At 43.1% G+C, this 19,549-nt stretch overlaps 1 protein-coding gene across 1 annotated transcript in view; it reads left to right on the top strand.

Annotated features, from left to right (window-relative positions):
• Positions 1-19,206, top strand: part of LOC122792202 (S100P binding protein) — a 779,512-nt gene extending 760,306 nt beyond the window's left edge. Inside the window, exon 6 of the mRNA XM_044059933.1 lies at positions 18,316-19,206. Within this exon, the coding sequence (XP_043915868.1) occupies positions 18,316-18,460 (145 nt within the window). The 3' untranslated portion in view covers positions 18,461-19,206. The remainder of the gene's footprint in view (positions 1-18,315) is intronic.
• Positions 19,207-19,549: the final 343 nt, after the last annotated feature.

Below are 19,549 nucleotides of genomic sequence, written 5' to 3'. Positions count from 1 at the left end.
ACAGACAAGGATTTATTGTATGCTGTTTTCAATAATAAACTGTCAGCACAAGCAGAAAAACTAGATGTGCAGATGGACATAAAGGAAAAGTGCAAAATAGGTTATTTATTGATGACCCGACCCAGAAAGGTTTTACAGAGAAATGAAAAACAAAATAAAATGAACTGAAACCTCGTCACCACATAAGAAAAAATATATACGTCTCAGCGAAACGCATGTAAAGACCCTTTTGAATGTAAAACAGTAAAAAGTCCTAATTTAGAGTATATGAAATGGGATGATATAAAAATCAGAGAAACTGAGATAAAATTTGGAACACTTAACTGAAAAAACCCAAGCCCCGATGCAGTACCTAACTTCTGAATAAAGGCATTCACTTTTATTGAGGCTATATATTTCTGTAAAGATGTTATTTATATACTCATCTTTAAACAGAGAAACCAGTGGCGGTTTAACAGGAAAAACAACATTCCTCTTTAAAGTTAAACCTGCAAGGCATCCTAATAACTATGACCAGTAACTTGCCTTCTGACAATATATAAATTATATACTGGAATTGCTGCAGTGTTTGTAGCTATCTAGAGAAGAATTATTTATGGCAAAAAAAAAAAAAAAAAGGAAATAATTCCATGTAGAACAAATGTTTTATTGTTAAAGCCATAATCGAGTGCTGTACGAAGGGGAAAAGATTAAAATGTGGCATGGATAGACTGCAGAAAAGCATTTGACAGCATCCTACAAAGGAATGCTTACAGATGTAAAAGATACTTCTTACGTTAATAGATTAATATTATAGTGGCCATGAAACAGTGGCAAACAACTTTGCACTTGAGCCATGACAAAGGGCACATTATTATTCCAGGGATAAAAATTCAAAGGAGAATATTTTAGGGTGTTTTTGTCACCGCTGCTGTTTTGTCTTGCCCTTATCCCATTCCGCTGTTTACTTAACAGATTAGGCTGTGGTTACAATTTAGTTTCTAGAAAAAAAGTCTTATTTAAAGATTTCTCAACTACTTTTGTGGAGAACTTAAAACTGTATAGTTTATCAGATTAGTTAATAGCCAACTACAAATGGTTAAAGCATTCTTTGATATGAGTATTTGGGAGTAGATGAAGGATTGGCAGTAAAATATGAACAACTGAGAATAAAGCTTGGTAAGGAATATTTCTGCAGACCTAAAACTGTCCTGACAGGAATAAAGCTGTAAATCAGTTTGCTGCTCTTGTTATAACTTAAAATTTTGGAGTGATAGACTGGCCTCAAAAGGTTTTGGATGAATTGGACATGAAAGAAAGAAAGAAAAGTGCTTCATATTTATCAAATGGTATATAAATATAAGTGAATACCAAGATTATATATTCCTGTCTGAAGGAGATATGGTTCATGGGTTTTTACTAGGCTAATGACCACAAGGGCCTTTTTAAGCCTGGCCCCCAAAATAATAAATAATTAAGTGTAAGGGGGGGGCTTGGGGAAATGAAACATTTACAAGCAGGGGTCTGGGAGGTGAACCATTTACAAGTTATCTGTGTCCAATAGAGACATAGTTGCCAAGTCAGGGATGAATTTAATGATGTAATATAGATATGGTTCATGGGTTTTTACTAGGCTAATGACCACAAGGGCCTTTTTAAGCCTGGCCATTAATCCCAAATATCTAATAAGTGTAAGCAGGGGCTTGGGGAATGAAACATTTACAAGCAGGGGTCTGGGAGGTGAACCATTTACAAGTTATCTGTGTCCAATAGAGACATAGTTGCCAAGTCAGGGATGAATTTCCTGTTCCCCATCCAATTGTCCATGTTATACTGGGTTAGGGAGGAACTCTGCTTCATGTGGATGGGGAGCCTGTTCAAGAGATTAGTCTCTGGGATACATACTTGTTTCACCAGCAAGTCCTATTTTGTATCACAGACAAGGTTCTTTAGAATGGGTAATTCTGGTGCTGTTTATTGTGTAGATATGCAGGAGGTCTGTCAGAATGGGGTCTGACAATGACTTGTATACCAGGCATAGATCTCCCCTCAACAACCTGTAGTAGACCATACAAGGATAGGGCCTTGAGGCTGTATGCGTAGGATATTTTATATTCTTTTAGTGAGGAACCTCTGTGGACATTCCAGTTGTTGGATATGCCTCGTTAAGTACAATCCAAAGAGGGCATTGTTACTCAATGATAGGTCTGATGAATGCCAAATACATGGGAACAATGACTTCCTTGGACCTAGATGCCATACCTTTGTTTATAAGCTGTGCAACATAGAACAATTTCCTCACTGCTGTAGACGCGTGTTGGTCAAAGGTTAGATTACTTTGTGTGCGTCTCAAAGTCCCTGACTAGTGGGTCAACTCTAAGAGGTGTGTTGTCAATATGATAGTTACCACCGGTGGATGACTTCCCAAAGGATACTGTTGTGCATTTCTCGGTATTTAGTTTGTCCATGGCTCTGACACTAGTTTGTGTGTGTCAGCCCTTCCTGGAGAGCATTTGTATCTGTGGGATTCACTGACGGTCCCTAATTTGCAATCTGCAAATTTTGTCTACCAGAGACCTTTAACATTGGCTTTGACTTCGGAGAAATAAATGCCAAAAAGGAGCAGTCGTAATCAGTTAGGGACTTCCTCAAAATTGATTACACGTGTAGACCTGCAGTCGTGGGACTGTGTATATATCTGTTTACTTCATCATATCCAAACTGAAAGCTTTAAAACTTGGAGAAATCTAAGATAACATCTTTGGTTAGTTCAGCAGAAGCATTTCATTGTTGAGCAGATATAGAAATCGAACCAAAGTAAACTAATCAGACAGCAACTGAATGTGCCAAAAAAAAAAAAAAAAAGAATACAAGGAAAAGAATGAGATGGAAATAATTTTGGAAGATCCACAAATATAATGACAAGTACAGATATCTCCTAGAACAACCTTATGTTGCCAAAGATTTGATGGTTAAGGAGAGGTGAACTGAAACCAAAAGATAAAATGCTAATAATGGCGACCTGAGATTGTGGACTTGCATGCATGTTGGTTTACAAAGTCTGTTGAACATGTGGAAGAAACAAGCAATGGCAGGTTCTGTAAAACAGAACTGGAAGTGGTGCACGTCTTGTTGCTGGGTGTGATACACTTATGGCAGAGGGCCTGTATACTGAAAGGCACAATGTGGCAAGACCCTGACTGAAAAGGGTACAAGTTCCTTCTTACTCACCTGGTTAACCAGTAAATAAATAAATACAGATTAATAAATGGAAGTGTGTGTCTTGGTGGGTTTTACAACACCATTAGAACATACCAGTATGGTCATGCTGTACCTTGCAGAGGTCTGAATTTCTAGCCAGAGTTGTTCTATTAAAATTTATGTGGTAGTTTCACACTGGTCAGATTTGGCATGTCTAAAGTTTTCCTTGGGTACTTTTTTCTGAACTGCCAGCAGTGAAAAATTCTTTCTGCTTCTTTGCTTTGCTTTATCTTGGTGATACTGCGTAGTCACCATTTGAATAACAACCAAAACTGAGAAAAACACACTTTATAATAGCAAAGCTTTCGGATAAAATCCTTCCTCAATACTAATACAAACAAATCTAAAAACCAAATGGTTTAAATACAGGTCAGTGAAGTCACATGACCAGCAGTCCAAAAATCATGTGACCACAAGTATATAAAACAAATCATTAAAATTAGAAAAATTAGAAAAAACATTAAAAAAAAACATAACAGTATTGGTGGTTCCTGTCGACAAAGTGAGTATTTGTTTGTAACGCTTGATATAGCATCCCTTTTTACTGTAATACCGCATGATTTTGGCATTGAGTCCATCAGACAATTTTTGAACTCCCAATCTTCTCTTGTGAATAGATCTGTTGAGAATATTTTTTCTCTTCTAGATGTAGTTTTGAGGAACAATATTTTTGTTTGATGAATGCTTATATTTGCAACTCACTGGTGTAGCCATGGGTACTTCTGTGGCTAACACTTATGCCAACTTGGTGTTATACCAATGGGAGAAAGCTTATATTTATAATTTGGATAATTCTTTTGTAAGTAATGTATGTTTTTATCAACGTTTCGTTGATGATTGTTTTATGGTTTGGAAAGGTTCCCTTTCACAGTTGAATGAATTTGTTCATTATTTAAATGCAACCACTAGTTTCTTGAAATTTAAGATGGATGCCTCTGATAGTGAGATTAATGGATGTTAAGATACAACTACGTGAGGGTTCTATCCATACCAGTATTCACAAAAAGGAGATAAACTCTGATAGATACATTAATTATTCCAGCATGCATGCCCCACATGTCTTTCAGGGGATTGTTACTTCACAGTTTAATAGAGTTAGATTAAATACTGATGATGCTACATTTAATTTACAGTTGGATGATATGTCCAAAGAGTTTCTGGATAGTGGTTATGATTCTAAACTAGTTTTACATTTAAAAAATAAAGTTTTAGTTAATAGAAAGACAATATTGAAGCCGATTTTTCTTGGGGATGATGATGGTTCTGTTAACCTAGAATGTTCAAAAGTATGCACTAGGTATCTTACTAGTTATAATACCTTGACTTGTTTTGTAAAACAAATAATACAGAGGAACTGGGTTGTACTAATGGCCTCTAGTGAGATTAAAGACATTCTTGGTGACAGGCCTTTTTTCTCATATAGAAATATGAAGTCCTTGAAGAATGTTATGTTACAAAGATTTTCCAGGCCTGTAGAGAGGACTTTTACCACTAAGCCCGGCACATATGGTTGTTTGAATTGTTCCTGCTGTTCTGATATTGTGGTTGGTTGCAGTGATAAGTTCAAACATCCTATTAGTGGTAAAGTTTATCAGTTTAATTTTTCTTCCACTTGTGTTGCATCTAATGTGGTGTACTTAGCTAATTGTGTGAAATGTACTGCATTCTATGTGGGTAAGACCACTAGAAAGCTAAAAGAACGCATCATTGAACACAAATCGGAGATTAGAAGGGCCATTGACAGTAATGCCTTGTATAAGCACATAGTTGATTCAGGTATTGAGCATAGATTCTCCTTTAGAGTTATTGATGTAATACGGCCTCCTGCCAGAGGTGGTGATAGTGGTAATTTACTTGAATTAAGAGTATGAATGGATTCTTAGGTTGAACTCTGACCATTTTCCAGGTTTAAATAATATGATTACCTTGAAACCTGTTCTTGTTAATTTGCAACATACTAGGTTGCGATAATGTTATGGTTTTTTTTTGTTTTTTCTCATTTTTCTAATTTTAATGATTTGTTTTATATACTTGTGGTCACATGATTTTTGGACTGCTGGTCATGTGACTTCAGTGACCTGTATTTAAACCATTTGGTTTTTAGATTTGTTTGTATTGGTATTGAGGAAGGATTTTATCCGAAAGCATTGCTATTATAAAGTGTGTTTTTCTCAGTTTTGGTTGTTAGTCACCATTTAAGCCAGTTTCCTCTACCTCCCTCATTTTTTTTCTGGAAAATGTTTTTCTTGGTGGCATTCACCTTTGCTCGAAAGTAGATACTGAAGCTGCATGATGTAAGTATCTTTCTTGGATTTCTCTCTTGGCTTAATCCTTTAATATCAGATGTGACTATACAGAATCCTGTCTGATGTGACTACAGAATCCTGTCTGAATTAGTCTATTTAGTTACACATGGTGGTGGTGCTGCAGTAACGTTGTCGCCTCACAGTAAGACGCTGTCCGGTTCAATTCTGAGCTAGAGAGTCTTCTGCGTGGAGACGTGTGAATGGGTGTACATTCGTTGAAGGTTGTGCGTCAGGGCAGGTAACTTGGCATGTAAAAATCAACTACCAATCAGCGGACCGGAGTTCCGCTGTGACAACCCCTAACCGGGAAAAGCCGAAACACAACAAGTTACACATTTTCTATTCCAACTATGCAAACTAGGGTGAGTTTATCCTCCACTGTGTGGATGTGTTTAGGCAGTTGAGATGCTGTGCGAGCAGAAGTGCAACCATATGCAAATGTGATGAGCTTGTTTCATCGAAGGAAGTAAGGCAGTAAATTAGCTAAGCATTTATTTCAGGTTCGCTTCCCATTGTTAAACTACTGGGTATGTAAAGAGCACAGTCCACCAAGGCAGTTTCTACATACAGCCTTTTTTCATAATCCCACCATAGATGTATCCATATAATTGCATCTTGATAAATGTTAAATATCTTTGTGAAGTACTATGAGCTTGGATATAACTTCTGATGTTCTTCATCTCACATTGCTGCAGTCCTTACTTATGGGTAGTCCGCTGTCCTCGGTCGGCCCGAATACCAAAGTATTAGGCTGACGTCGGTCATGGGCGCACAGCCCTGACATCAGAGCGTCAGGGTATAAAAGCGCATGACCGACGTCATATCCCTCAGTCTTTTTTGCCGCATGGTCCGATGCAGAAGCAGCGTTGCAAGTGCCGTTCGGCTTTCTGAAATTTTTCGTTTTCGGAGTTTCAGACCGATACCAAGTTGGGCTAAGTACCCCGTTGAACATTTTGTTTTTCTTGCCTCAGTTATTTACCGGATGTCAGAAAAAGTGAATAATTGTATTTCTTGTGGGAAGCAGATACGCATAGGGATTACCACTGCTTTGTATTCCTTGCTTGGGACGAGCACACGTAGTTGGGTGTCGGTTTTGTGCTAGGTTTAATAAGCGCACTATTAAGAGAAGGCTAGATTGCGCTAGGTTAGTCTTTGGCAAGCGGTGTAATTATAATATGCCGTCGGATCCTCTGACGCCCGCTTCCACGAAGAAGCGCAAAGACAAATCTGTAAAGCCTAGGCAGGATGATTCGTCCGTTTCGGACGCCAGTCCTTTAGAGACTACAGTGGAACAGGTGGATCCGGCTGAAGTTTCTGTTGAGTCTCAGGGGGAAACCTTGATTTTACAGGATGTGGCCTCACAGGAGTCAGGTCAGGCTGAAGGGGCCTCTCAGGTTACTATTCTCCCTTCTATGCCTAAGGGGGTTAGGCCTTCTGCTACTGTTTCTAGGGCTCCTTCTAAGGGCAGGTCGGTTTTGCCTTCTTCTGGTGTTAGTTCTGGTTCTTCAGGGTCTGTGCCTAAGAAGCATATGCTTAAAATGGCAGAAGATTTGATTACTTTAATTAGAGGATGTTAAGTTGTCAATCTCGCCTTCATTCTTGCTGGATGGGTTCGGAGCCGATCCTCGGCTCCTACTCGGCACTTGCTTTAGCTCGAGAACTCCTTTTACCAGCTCGAGGCAACCCTATATCCCATGATGCAAGGCGGAACTACCCCAGATCTTGTTTGCCGCTTAGCGAAAGAGGTCTCCTTTGCCAGCTGAGGTAAGTTTTTTTTTCTTGTTAAAGAAGAAAAAGTTTAGTTAGGGGTTTATTTTTTCCCTTTAGTGTTAGATTAGCCTGTACTTAGTTACAGCCCACCCTATTCCCTTCCTTTTAAACTTTTAAAATAGTTTTTCAGTTTAAAGATTTAGTCAGGCCTAGTTCCCCAAGTTATTCCCTTCCTGTGTGTCTGTGTAGGGATTAAGTTGTGTGTTTGTGGGGACTGTTTGTGTCTATCCTTTTTAGGATGTCTAGGGAAGGCAAGGTCTCAGGCTTCAAGAAGTGTGACCAGTGCTGTCAGAAAATGTCCCTGACAGACGGTCACACTTCTTGTGTGTATTGCCTGGGGCCTTTGCACCTGCAGGACTCCTGTGCGTTGTGTCATGCTTTTAGCCAGAGAGTCCTGCAGGAAAGGAGGAACAAATTAATCCTCCGAGGTTTACTAAAACCTGAAGGTTCTCCTCCTAAGCCAGGGGCAGGAAAACCTCTTAAGCCACCAAAGGCACAGGCTACAGTGTCCAAGCCTCCTCCGGTGGCTCCGGCTCCGTCGGAGCCGATATCGGCTCCGGCTGGAGTAGATACTTCTTCTGTTAGAGTAGTGGGTTCGGTGCCGGCCGGCTCCGATACCCTGACTACTGTGGCCTTGTCGGCTCCGGCTGGAGCCGACACTTTATCCAGCATCGGAGCTGAGAGATCCTCGGCTCCATCTGGGGTTCAAGGGACTTCGGCTCCGATGGCTCCGACCTGTAAGAGATCCCAGTCCCCTTCGATACTAAGTATTCACTCGGCTCCGGGGTCTCCTCTTTTGTCGGAGCGGAGCCATTGGAGCCGATCTTCGAGATCTTCCAGGCTGTCTGACCACGATTTGGAGAGGGTGGTAAGCAGGCTGTTGAAATCGCAGGCACTGGCCCAAATGCTCCATAGCCCGTCTCAACAGACTTCGGCTATAGCCCCGATTCTTGAGATTCCTCCTCCGACTCCACACCAGAGTTCGGGCCGGAGCTTCTTGGGACAGCGACTGTTTCGATGCGAGCCGATACATCCTTCGGCTCCGTCATCTTCGGCTCCGATCTCCTCCTTGAGACCTTCCTTGGAGGGATCTGGTCGTCGGGTTTCCACTGTTGGCTCGAGGGGCTAGTGGCATCGGACCCTTGTCGACCCGCTCTCCCTCTCGGGCTTCGGCTTTGGTAAGCTCGGCGCCGACATCGCCTCGGAGCCTTCTCTCCTTGGAGCCGACCATTCCTGTTTCTTCGAGCGGGTGTGTTCAGGTCTCCCGGGAGAGGAGCCTTTGAGGTGATGAGGAGTGTCCTGGCCTCTGAGCCTGGTCAGCGGTCTATCCCTCTAGCTCCTCCCTCATCAGTGCCTGCAGATGCCTCTTGCCAGCCTCTTGCTCTCAGGCCCAGGGATCCATCGCCCCAGGTTTCCCCACTGGGAATTTCCTCCTCTTCCGAGGTTTCTCCTGACCCTGCAGGGGAACCCCTCGGAAGAGGGCGTAAGAGGAAACACACAGACTCCCTGAGTCTACTACATCTGATACCGACTTAGATGAGTCGGAGGGTTCCCCACGGTCCCCCTCTGAGGATGTCTCATTTTCAGACATCCTTGAGCTCCTCAAACAGAGGGAGAATTGGCCCTCCATTGACCCCTCCGAGGATGAGTCGGTATACCTGGAGGCTTTGGATCCCGACCCTCCTCCTCCTGGGTGTCTCCGCCTTCGACCCACTCATGCAGGTAGTGGCTCGGAAGGCGTGGCGCTCCAGATTCTGTGGAACCTGTCCCCAGGAGACCATCCAAGTTCATCACGGCCCCTTCGGACAAACAGTTCCTGTCCAAAGGTGTCTCTGTGGATGCTATGGTGGTAGCGGCGGCCACTAAGAAGGAACTGGCGGATCCTTCAGTACCTGTCCATCCTCCTAATAAGGATTCTAGGACCATGGACAGGTATGGAAAGCGGATGTTTTCTTCAGCGACCTTTGCTATGCGTTCGCTGAATTACCTTTGTCACTTCACCAGGCTTCAACGAGATATTCTCAAGGAACTGGGAGAAGTAGTCCAGGATCCTTCGCTGCTGGGGCTCAGGAAAAGATTGCCTCTCAGCTTGCTATCCTGAATTCTATTTCTAACTCCTCCATGCGGCTCATATCTTATGCAGCCGATGGAGCGAGCAGGGCCGCAGGCACAGGTGTTGCTCTTAGACGCCAAGCCTGGATGCGGCTGTGTAATTTTGCGGACCCCTTTAAGGCGTCCTTCACCAACACCCCTTTGATGGTTCGGCTTTGTTGGACCTCAGGTGAAGGATACTTTGACCAGATGTGAACAGGACGGTAAAATTCTTTCTGCCGTTGGAGTCCAGTTTTCCACTCCTTCTAGACCATATCCCAAGGGTCAGAAGGGGGAAGATGTGGTTCCGTAAAGCCCAAGGAGCTACACGGACACACGTGGTCAGTTTACCCCAGAGGCAGAGGGGTAACAATAATAGACGCCGCCCTAGAGGCAGGGGGGATCCTCAGAACCAGGGCAACAGGGAGTCTCTTCCTGAGAAGCCCTTTCAGCATCCCTGAGGTGTTGCCCGACTGTCCACCCTTGGAGGCAGTCAGGGGAAGAATTTCGCTGTACCCAGTAGCCTGGCAATCCCTATCACAAGAGAAGTGGGTACAGTCGATCATATCCGAGGGTTACAAAATCCCTTGAAAGGTTTCCCGTACCTCTACAATCCCTTCCAGACATCTCACCCGGTCAAAGGGATTTGGCAAGACAGGAAGTTTCAAAACTCCTGGAAAAAAGAGCCATCCAAACAGTGCCGGCAGACCAAGTAGAATCCGGCTTCTACTCAAGATTCTTTTGGTCCCCAAAAGGACGGGAGATTGGAGACTGATACTAGACCTAAGCAGACTAAACAAGTCTGTCAGAAAGGCAAGATTCTGGATGGTCACGCTGCAATCCATTCTGCCCTTTCTGGGCAAGGACAACTGGATGTGCTCTATAGACCTTCAAGATCGTACTATCACATAAAGATTCACAGACGCTCCAGAAGGTTTCTCCGCTTTCGGCTGGGAGCCAGTCATTACCAATTCAGAGCACTGCCCTTTGGCCTCACTTCAGCCCCCAGAGTGTTCACCAAATGCATGGCAGTGGTCACAGCTCATCTGAGACGTCGAGGATTCCAGGTGTTTCCTTATTTGGACGACTGGCTCCTCTCCGCCACCTCCAAGCATCAGCTTCTTCGGTCCAGAGACTACACCCTACAGCTTTGCAAGAGTCTAGGAATTTCGGTAAATTTCGAAAAATCCTCTCTGCTGCCTTGCCAATCTATCACCTTTATAGGCGCAGAGTTAAATACCGTCAAAATGTTAGCCAGGCTAACAGATCAAAGGATTCTGGACATCCAGAAATTTGTTCAGCTTCTGTTACAAAGCAACAAGATCAAAGCCAGGTTTGTCTTGAAAGTTCTAGGCCTAATGGCTGCAGCCATTGTTCTTCTTCCACTGGCTCGCTTCCACATGCGTCTCCTGCAGTGGATGTTATTCACGCAGTGGTCGTTCCACGATCTGCCCATGAGACACGAGATCTTAGTGACACAGTCTTGCAGGGCTCATCTACGATGGTGGATATCTTCCCCTCTTCTTCATCAGGGCCGACCCTTTGTTCCCCCTCCTCCAGTTGCCACAGTCACCACGGATGCCTCTCTGATCGGGTGGGGGGGCATTATCAGGGCAGGATGGTCCACGGGACGTGGCAACCCATAGAATACCACCTGCACATAAATGTCCTGGAGATGAGAGCAGTGCTTTTAACGTTGCAAGCCCTCGACGACTTTCTTCCCACAGGGACTATTGCAGTACAGACGGACAACATGTCCGTGGTCTGGTACATCAACAAACAGGGCGGAACCAGGTCCTATCCCTTATGTCGAGAAGCTCTCAGACTTTGGCAATGGGCGATCTCTTCTCAGCGGTTTCTGATAGCAATGCACATACTCGGCAGGTCCAACCTATTGGCGGACAGGCTAAGCAGATCTATTCTGATGCCTCACGAGTGGTCTCTCAATCAATCTGTAGTGGATCAGATTTTTCTGAAGTGGGGCACCCCTTGTTGCGATCTTTTCGCTACCCCTCAAAACAGCAAGTGCCCAGATTACTTCACACTATTTCCTCTTCCAGGCCAACCCTTGAGAGACTCTCTAACCCAGGATTGGCCGCGGGACTTCTTTATGCTTTTCCTCCCTTTCCATTGATTCCACAAGTCATTCAGAAAGCCACCGTTTGAGAGCCAAATTGATCCTCATTGCTCCATATTGGCCTCGACAAATTTGGTTTCCGTCTCTACATCATCACCTTCTGGTGCAGCCCTGGCATCTGGACCCAGTTCGGATCTTTTGATCCACCAGTCGGGTCAGCAGCACCGGGCCATTCATTCTCTCAACCTCACTGCTTGGTTGCTCCACTTCCTTCCCTAGCCAGGCTACCAATGATTTCTGACTCAGTCAGAGACATTTTAGTGTCTTCTTTAAAGTCGTCCACTAGAACTGTTTATGCTAGCAAGTGGCGGCTTTTCTATTTGGGCAAACGCCAGAAATATTGATCCTTTTACCGCTCCTGTACATTCTGTTTTGGATTTCCTGGCGGAGGTTTTTCATTCGGGATCTTCGTCATCTACAGTCAAAGTACAACTGGCTGCTATTTCCAAGTATCATGTTGGCTTGCATGACAATAACATCATGTCTCATAGGTTATGCAAAGCCTTTTAAGAGGAGTTTTTCTCCTAAAACCGCCTGTGAAACATCCTCCTCCGCAATGGGATCTAAACTTAATGTTGGCATCCCTAATTCTACCTCCTTTCGAACCGTCTGCTACGTGTTCTTTAAAGTTATTGACGTGGAAAACTATATTTTTGCTGGCTGTTACTTCTGCAAGAAGAGTTTCTGAGATTCAGGCCCTCTGTATTCGTTCACCTTATCTGGTGTTTCATAAGGATAGGGTTTCGCTCAGAACTAACCCTTCCTTTCTTCCCAAGGTTGTATCTCAAACCAATATTAACCAATCTATTGATCTACCAGTTTTCTTTCCTAACTATTCTGACAGAGCTGACCAGAAGCTGCATTTTTTGGATGTTCGTCAGCTCAGGTACTACTTACATAGGACTAAACAAATTAGAAAATCAGACCAATTGTTGGTCTCCTATGCAGAAAACAGGTTAGGTCTTCCAGTATCTAAAGTGACCTTATCTAGATGGTTGACTTCCACCATTTCCTATGTGTACTCTCTAAGGGGCAAACAACTATCTTCTAAGCCAAAAGCACATTCGACCAGGAGTCTATCCACTTCTGTAGCCTTTCAGGATAGACTTCCCATTGACACTATTTGTGCAGCAGCTACTTGGGCCACGCCTCATACCTTTGTGTCTCATTACAAGTTGGATTTGGCCTCCAGAGATAGGGCCAGTTTTGGTTCCACAGTTCTCAAGAGTCTGTTCCATTGAGCCACCGGGATACAGGTGCTAGGGGCGGTCCCATCCAGCAAGAATGAAGGCGAGATTGACAACTTAACATTTAGAAGTTATGTACCTACCATAACGTTCCATGTTAGTTGTCTTCTCTGCCTTCTTTCTTGCCCCTCCCTCCTTCCCCTGGCCTGGACAGATCTTGGAGAGTTCCTATTAGATTGCTTCCTCTGGAGCGTTGTTATGAGGACTTCTTTTAGGAACCATGGTTCCTAATTATGTTAGGATAAGTCTTTAGCAGGGTCAGTTAGCTGCCAAACGAGATCTGAGGTAGTTCCGCCTTGCATCATGGGATATAGGGTTGCCTCGAGCTGGTAAAAGGAGTTCTCGAGCTAAAGCAAGTGCCGAGTCGGAGCCGAGGATCGGCTCCGAACCCATCCAGCAAGAAAGAAGGCGAGAGAAGACAACTAACATGGAACGTTATGGTAGGTACATAACTTCTAATTCCATGCCCCCTCCTGATAAGAGGCCCAGGGTAGAGCCAGAGTTGGAAAGTTTGGAGCAGGCCTCAGATGATTCTGAGTCTTCTGCTGAAGACATTCAAGATTTTCCTCCTTATTCGGATTCCGATGCAGAGGATTCCACTCCTTCTGCTTCCCCTCCAGAGGATTTTTCATTTTCAGAAACCTTACACTCTATGAGGGAACATTTTAAGTGGGAAGGACAGGATTACTCAGATTCCAGAAAGAGGCTTAGGGAGTTCTTGTTTTTACCACAGCATAGACCCTTGGCTATACCTCCTGTTTTGGATGTTGTTCAGGATGTTTTTCCGGAGGCCTCATTTAATCCAGATTCTATGCCTCCTGCACCAGTTAAACCGGACAGGTATTATAGGGTACCTGAGGCTCATAAATATCTATATAAGAGTCCTAGGGCGGACCCTGAAACTATTAGTCAGGGGCCTAAGGGTGTTAGGGCTTCTGTTGTAAAGAATCCGGTTCCTCTAGATAAGGAAGCTAGAGCTTTGGACAGATGGGGTAAGAAGGTGTATACCTCTTCTACTTTAGCAATGAGGGCTTTAAATTGCCAGTTTCATATGTTGAAATATCAGAATTTCCTCCTTTCTCAGCTAAAATCTAAAGTGGATGCTTTGGCAGAGGGCATAGAGTGTAAAGAATTGCAAGATTTGGTGCATGTTTCTGAACAGGTGGGGAAACATTCTTTGCAGTGTGACTTTGATGCTTTACAGGCTTCTTCTAGAGTGGCTGCCACTGGTTCAGTTCTTCGTAGGCACGCCTGGCTTAAGGATCAGAATTTATCTGAGCATGTTAAATCTAGAATTCTGGATGCCCCTTTGCAGTTTGAAGTTTTGTTTGGTCCCCCTGTGGAGTCTGTTTTGAAGAAAATGGAGGACAAGGCTAAGTCTATGCAGACTGTTAAAGATTTTTTGCGGGTGCAACCTCCTAAGTTTAGTAGAAATTGGCCTGCTAAGGGGTGGACGTATCCTTCTTCTGATTCTCAGTCTAGGGGTAGATCTAGGCGTGGTAGGGGCAGAGCTCAGAGTACCTTCAGGCCTAGAACATGGAGTTTGCCTGCTCAATCTGCTGGTGAGGGTAGGGGCCAGTCCTTTCGTAAACAGGCCCAATGACCTGCATTTTCAGCTGCCAGATTCTTCTTGCCTGGCAGCTCCTTTGGGAGGAAAACTAGCTCTCTTCAAGCAAAACTGGCTTTTAATCACCCAAGACAAATGGGTGTTGGACATTATAAACAAAGGTTACAAGTTTTATTTCCATACATTGCCTCCTTTCAAAGGTATGCCAGACATTCCTCCTCGCAAAGGATAGAGGCTCACAAACAGATTTCATTACTTCTTCACATGGGAGCTATACAGCCAGTACCTCTATCAGAAGTGGGTCTAGGATTTTATTCCCGCCTGTTTCTAGTACCAAAGAAAGGGAACACGTGGAGACCGATTTTGGATTTATCTCTCCTCAACACTTATTTGGACATTCCAAAGTTCAAAATGTTGACATTACAACAGCTTTTACCTCTGCTGGGAAAAAATCACTGGATGGTAACTCTGGATCTAAAAGAGGCTTATCTTCATGTTCCTATCAGGCCCAGTTGCAGGAAGTACCTGCGTTTTCGAGCTGGAAATTTACATTATCAGTTCTCTGCATTGCCCTTTGGCTTATCTACTGCACCCAGAGTGTTCACAAAGGTCCTGGCTCCAGTGATAGCCTTTTTCAGGATGGAGGGAATACAGATTTATCCTTATTTGGACGATTGCCTGATTATTGCACAAGACAAGGACGAGCTTCTTCAGCATCTACAGTATGTGATGGTAGTGTTAAGATGCCTAGGGTATTCTGTGAACGAAACAAAGTCCAGTCTAGTACCCTCTCAGGACATGTGCTTTCTGGGTGTGAGACTGAATACAGCTTCCCAGATGGCCTTTTTGACCTCGGACAAACAGAAAAGCCTTTCACTTTATTTCCATCAAATGTCTCTACAGTCCAGGCTGACTGCAAGGACAGTCCTTCAAGCCTTGGGGTTCATGGCATCTTGTATTCTGGTGCTTCCCAATGCCAAATTGCATATGAGGAAGCTTCAATGGTATCTCAAAAATGTATGGACACAACACTACCAAGATCTAGACACTGTCATTCAGATAATACCGTGCATTCAGAAGGAATTTTTGTGGTGGGCTCAGGAATGTCACCTAAACAAGGGACTCTGTGACCCGACCAGAGGCGAGTCAGATTCTAACGACAGATGCCTCGGACAAGGCTTGGGGAGCACACCTCAATGGAAAATGGGTGCAAGACACGTGGCCTGCCAGACTTCAACATTTGCATATCAACTTGAAGGAGATGTTAGCAGTCCAATTTGCATTGATGGCTTTCAAGGATTTACTTCACCCAGGGCAGGTGTTGATTCTAACAGACAACACAACTGTCATGTGGTACATCAACAAGCAAGGGGGAACTCATTCGTACCCTCTTTGCAGACAAGCGATGATTTTGTGGGAGACAGCTCTCAGTTACAACCTCAATCTTCAGGCAAGATTTCTACCAGGAGCACAGAACTCCTTAGCAGATGTATTGAGCAGACAAATAGTGGATCCTCACGAGTGGAAATTGGATCCTCATGTATTTCAAAAGTTGACAGTGTCATGGGGAACTCCAGACATAGATCTGTTCGCTTCTCCACTAAATTACCAGTTGCCAAAGTTTTGCACAAAAAGGTTTCATCCCACAGCTTGGAAGGTGGACGCTCTGTCATTCAGTTGGAACAATCTTCATGTATATGCCTTTCCACTTCTACCTCTTCTGCCCAAGGTTCTCTTGAAGGCCAGACAAGACAAGCCATCCATGATTCTGATAGCACCGGATTGGCCTCGACAACACTGGTACCCACTACTGAGGAGTTTGGTACGAGAGCCTCCATGGTCTCTGCCTTTGATTCCGCACCTTTTGTCTCAGGAGGGCAATCACTTTCTCAATGTCAGAATTCAGTCTCTGCATCTAACAGCCTGGCATATTCTGTTTTAGACTCTGGAGGTTCTCAGCTTCCACAACAAGTTTTGAATGTTATTTTGGAGGCCAGGAGGCCTAGTACAAGGAAAGTTTATGCTGATAAATGGAGGAGATTTTTATTTGGAGCAAAGGGAAGGACTTTGATGTTTCCAAGCCTAATTTGAGTGCTTCTTTACAATATCTTACTGAGTTATTGGACAAAGGTTTGTCCTTCTCCTCCATAAAGGTTCATGCTGCAGCCATTTCGGCTAATTATGACTGTGACCCTCCTTTATTCTCTCATCCTTTGTTTAAGCAGTTTCTCAGAGGGGCAAAGAACATAAGACCCCCACGTAGAGCTCCTACTCCTGCTTGGGATCTCAATTTTGTGTTGGAAAAACTTACTCTACAACCTTTTGAGCCTGCAGCTACTGCTGAGTTAAAGTATTTGTCATGGAAAACTGCTTTTTTGTTGGCCATTACTTCTGCAAGAAGGGTTTCTGAATTACAGGCCCTTATGGCAGTGGAGCCTTTCTTGATTTTTCATAAGGATAGGGTATCTTTGCGTACTAATCCTTCCTTTATGCCTAAAGTGGTTTCTAGTGTGGCCTTAAACCAAACTATTCATTTGCCTACTTTTTATGCAAATCCCCAAAATAAAGGGGAGAAGATTTTGCATACTTTGGATATTCACAGGCAGTTGCGTTATTATTTGAGCAGAACCAGGGAGTTCAGACAGTCTCAGCAGTTGTTTGTTTCTTTTGCTTTGGGTTCACAGGGTAAACCTGTTTCAAAACAAACTATTTCTAAATGGATTGGGTTTTGTATTTCTTTTTGTTATTCCCATCATGGTAAGGAGATTCCGGCTGGAATCAGACCTCATTCCACTAGAGCTACTGCAACTTCTACTGCCTTTCTAAGGGGGGTAGCTACAAAGGATATTTTGGAAGCAGCCACTTGGAGTTCAGTACATACTTTTTCTAAACATTACCACCTTCCTCTTTATTCAAAGTCTAGGGCTGGATTTGCCACTGCAATATTACAGGGCATTTTAGCAGCCCCTAACGCTTTATGATTTTGCCAACCTCCCTTTCCCGTTGCTTTGGGATTCTACCCATAAGTAAGGACTGCAGCAATGTGAGATGAAGAACATAGTACAGTTTTGTACCTACCATAAATGTAGATGTTCGAAGATCCACATTGCTGCAGTCCAATTTTCCCTCCCTCCTTCCCCTCTGTAGCTTAGCATGGTTATATGGTTTGGGTGATGGCTGTAGTTGGGCATATCTTTTGGGAAAGTACTCTGTTTTTTGGCTGTGGCCTTTCTTTTAGGGCCTTCTGACATCTGGGGCAAGAAAAGACTGAGGATATGACGTCGGTCATGCGCTTTTATACCCTGACGCTCTGATGTCAGGGCTGTGCGCCCATGACCGACGTCAGCCTAATACTTTGGTATTCGGGCCGACCGAGGACAGCGGACTACCCATAAGTAAGGACTGCAGCAATGTGGATCTTCGAACATCTACATTTATGGTAGGTACAAAACTGTACTTCTTTTGTTCTGCCTTTGGGGCTATGTTTGTTGTAGGTATGTTCTCTTGAATAATGCCACCCAGTAAATTAGATACGAGACTTCACAGTTACACTTCATAGCAGACAAATCTCTCCTGTGTGATACAGAAGTTACAGGTACTTTTAACACTAGATCTGTTAGAGGTCAGTTTGCCATAACAGACCTTCCCCATCTCCTTTTGCTTGCCTTGCTGTAAGGTTGTTTCAGGCTTTGAATTTTTCTTGTATTATTTTGCGTATTTTGGGATTTTCATTTTGGTCTGGAACTGTGGCGATACAAGGGTTGACAGCATTGGAAAGTTTATCTGCTGAGCATTTTGACAATGAGGAGCATCATGATGGACCTCTTCTAAGAGGTCTGCAATGGTGAAGTAATCCTGACTTCCATTTTTCTTACTGTTTTATTGATCAAAGAAGTAAAAATACATATGCAAACTTGTTATATACTATTTACAGTCTTGTCATCTTTCTTTCAACAGGAACTATTCGCAGTTTGTCAGAAAGTCATCCAGTACATATAGTCTTCGGCAGTGGGCCAGCAGAAATGGTGGATACCATCGCCGTTTCCAGAATATTTCAGATAATTTTCAACGTAGCGCAGTTCCACCAACCACACCATTGTGAACTGTTACAGCTTTTGTTTCTGGTAGACTTTGTACGAAATTGTGCATTTTGGTTTTGATTCAAGGAGAGCTGTTATTCCTTTTTATGTTGTTAAGCATCTTTTCTGTTAAAATGGTCAGCACTTATATAATATTGCTTACAGCACTGACTGCTGAAGGTTTGCAAGAGGACATAATTTGGTACATTGGTAAAGTTGGATGGCTGTTAAGGAGTTGTAAAGAAATGTGGGCATCTGTCCTTTTCAACTCCTTGTATCAAAAGCAGTTTGAGTTTCAGGAGATACCTGCCAGTTTAGACATAGGAGCTTAACTGTCGGTAATGAATCCTAACAGTTCCAGTTAGAATCAGATGACATACTTCTGCTTCTTGGATTTGCAGACAGTAGGCTGCCTTAACATTTCAGTTCATAGTCTTGTACATATACAAAAACAAATTATAAGACCCTTATTAGATCTTGGCTCCTTCTTCAGAGGTCAGCTAGTGGTTATGGGCCATTCCATTGGTATTTTTTTGTGCAAACAGTAACTGGTTGTTTGAATTTATTAGAGTGGACAGCTATGTCTTGTTCAGAAACAAGTCCACAGCATGTTACTGTAGATTTGTAGTTTTGTTCTGTAATATATCTATGTGGATATCATTGTTGAGAAGGGCATTTGATTTGATGTGAGGATTAAGCAGTTTTTCCCCTTCCCGTGCATTGGGTGGTAAGTTACACACCTTTCAAATCATGGGTAGATCACTAGTTTATATATGTATATATATATATATATATGTGTATATATATATATATATATATATATATATATATATATATATATATATATATATATATATATATATATATATAGTTTTATATAGTAAAGATGATCGACTTTTTATTTTTTTTGTTTTTTTAATTTTACTATAGTGACCGAGTAAGCAAAACATAACCCCTGCAACTGGGTGTTGGTTTAGTAGATGGTTGCAGCATTGTTTGCCACCTGAGATCTAATTTGTTCAGAATTTTGTTAACCTATGAGTAAGCTTTTAAGACTTGCCATTTTGACAGAAGTGGCGCTACTGACTTTTTATAAAAGGTGTATGCACTTT

This window comes from Protopterus annectens, chromosome 1.part2 (assembly GCF_019279795.1).
Source record: "Protopterus annectens isolate FY-2018-M chromosome 1.part2, PAN1.0, whole genome shotgun sequence".
NCBI classification, from domain to species: domain Eukaryota; kingdom Metazoa; phylum Chordata; order Ceratodontiformes; family Protopteridae; genus Protopterus; species Protopterus annectens.
Note: the sequence above shows the minus strand (reverse complement) of the source record. Positions and strands in the feature narration are given on the sequence as shown.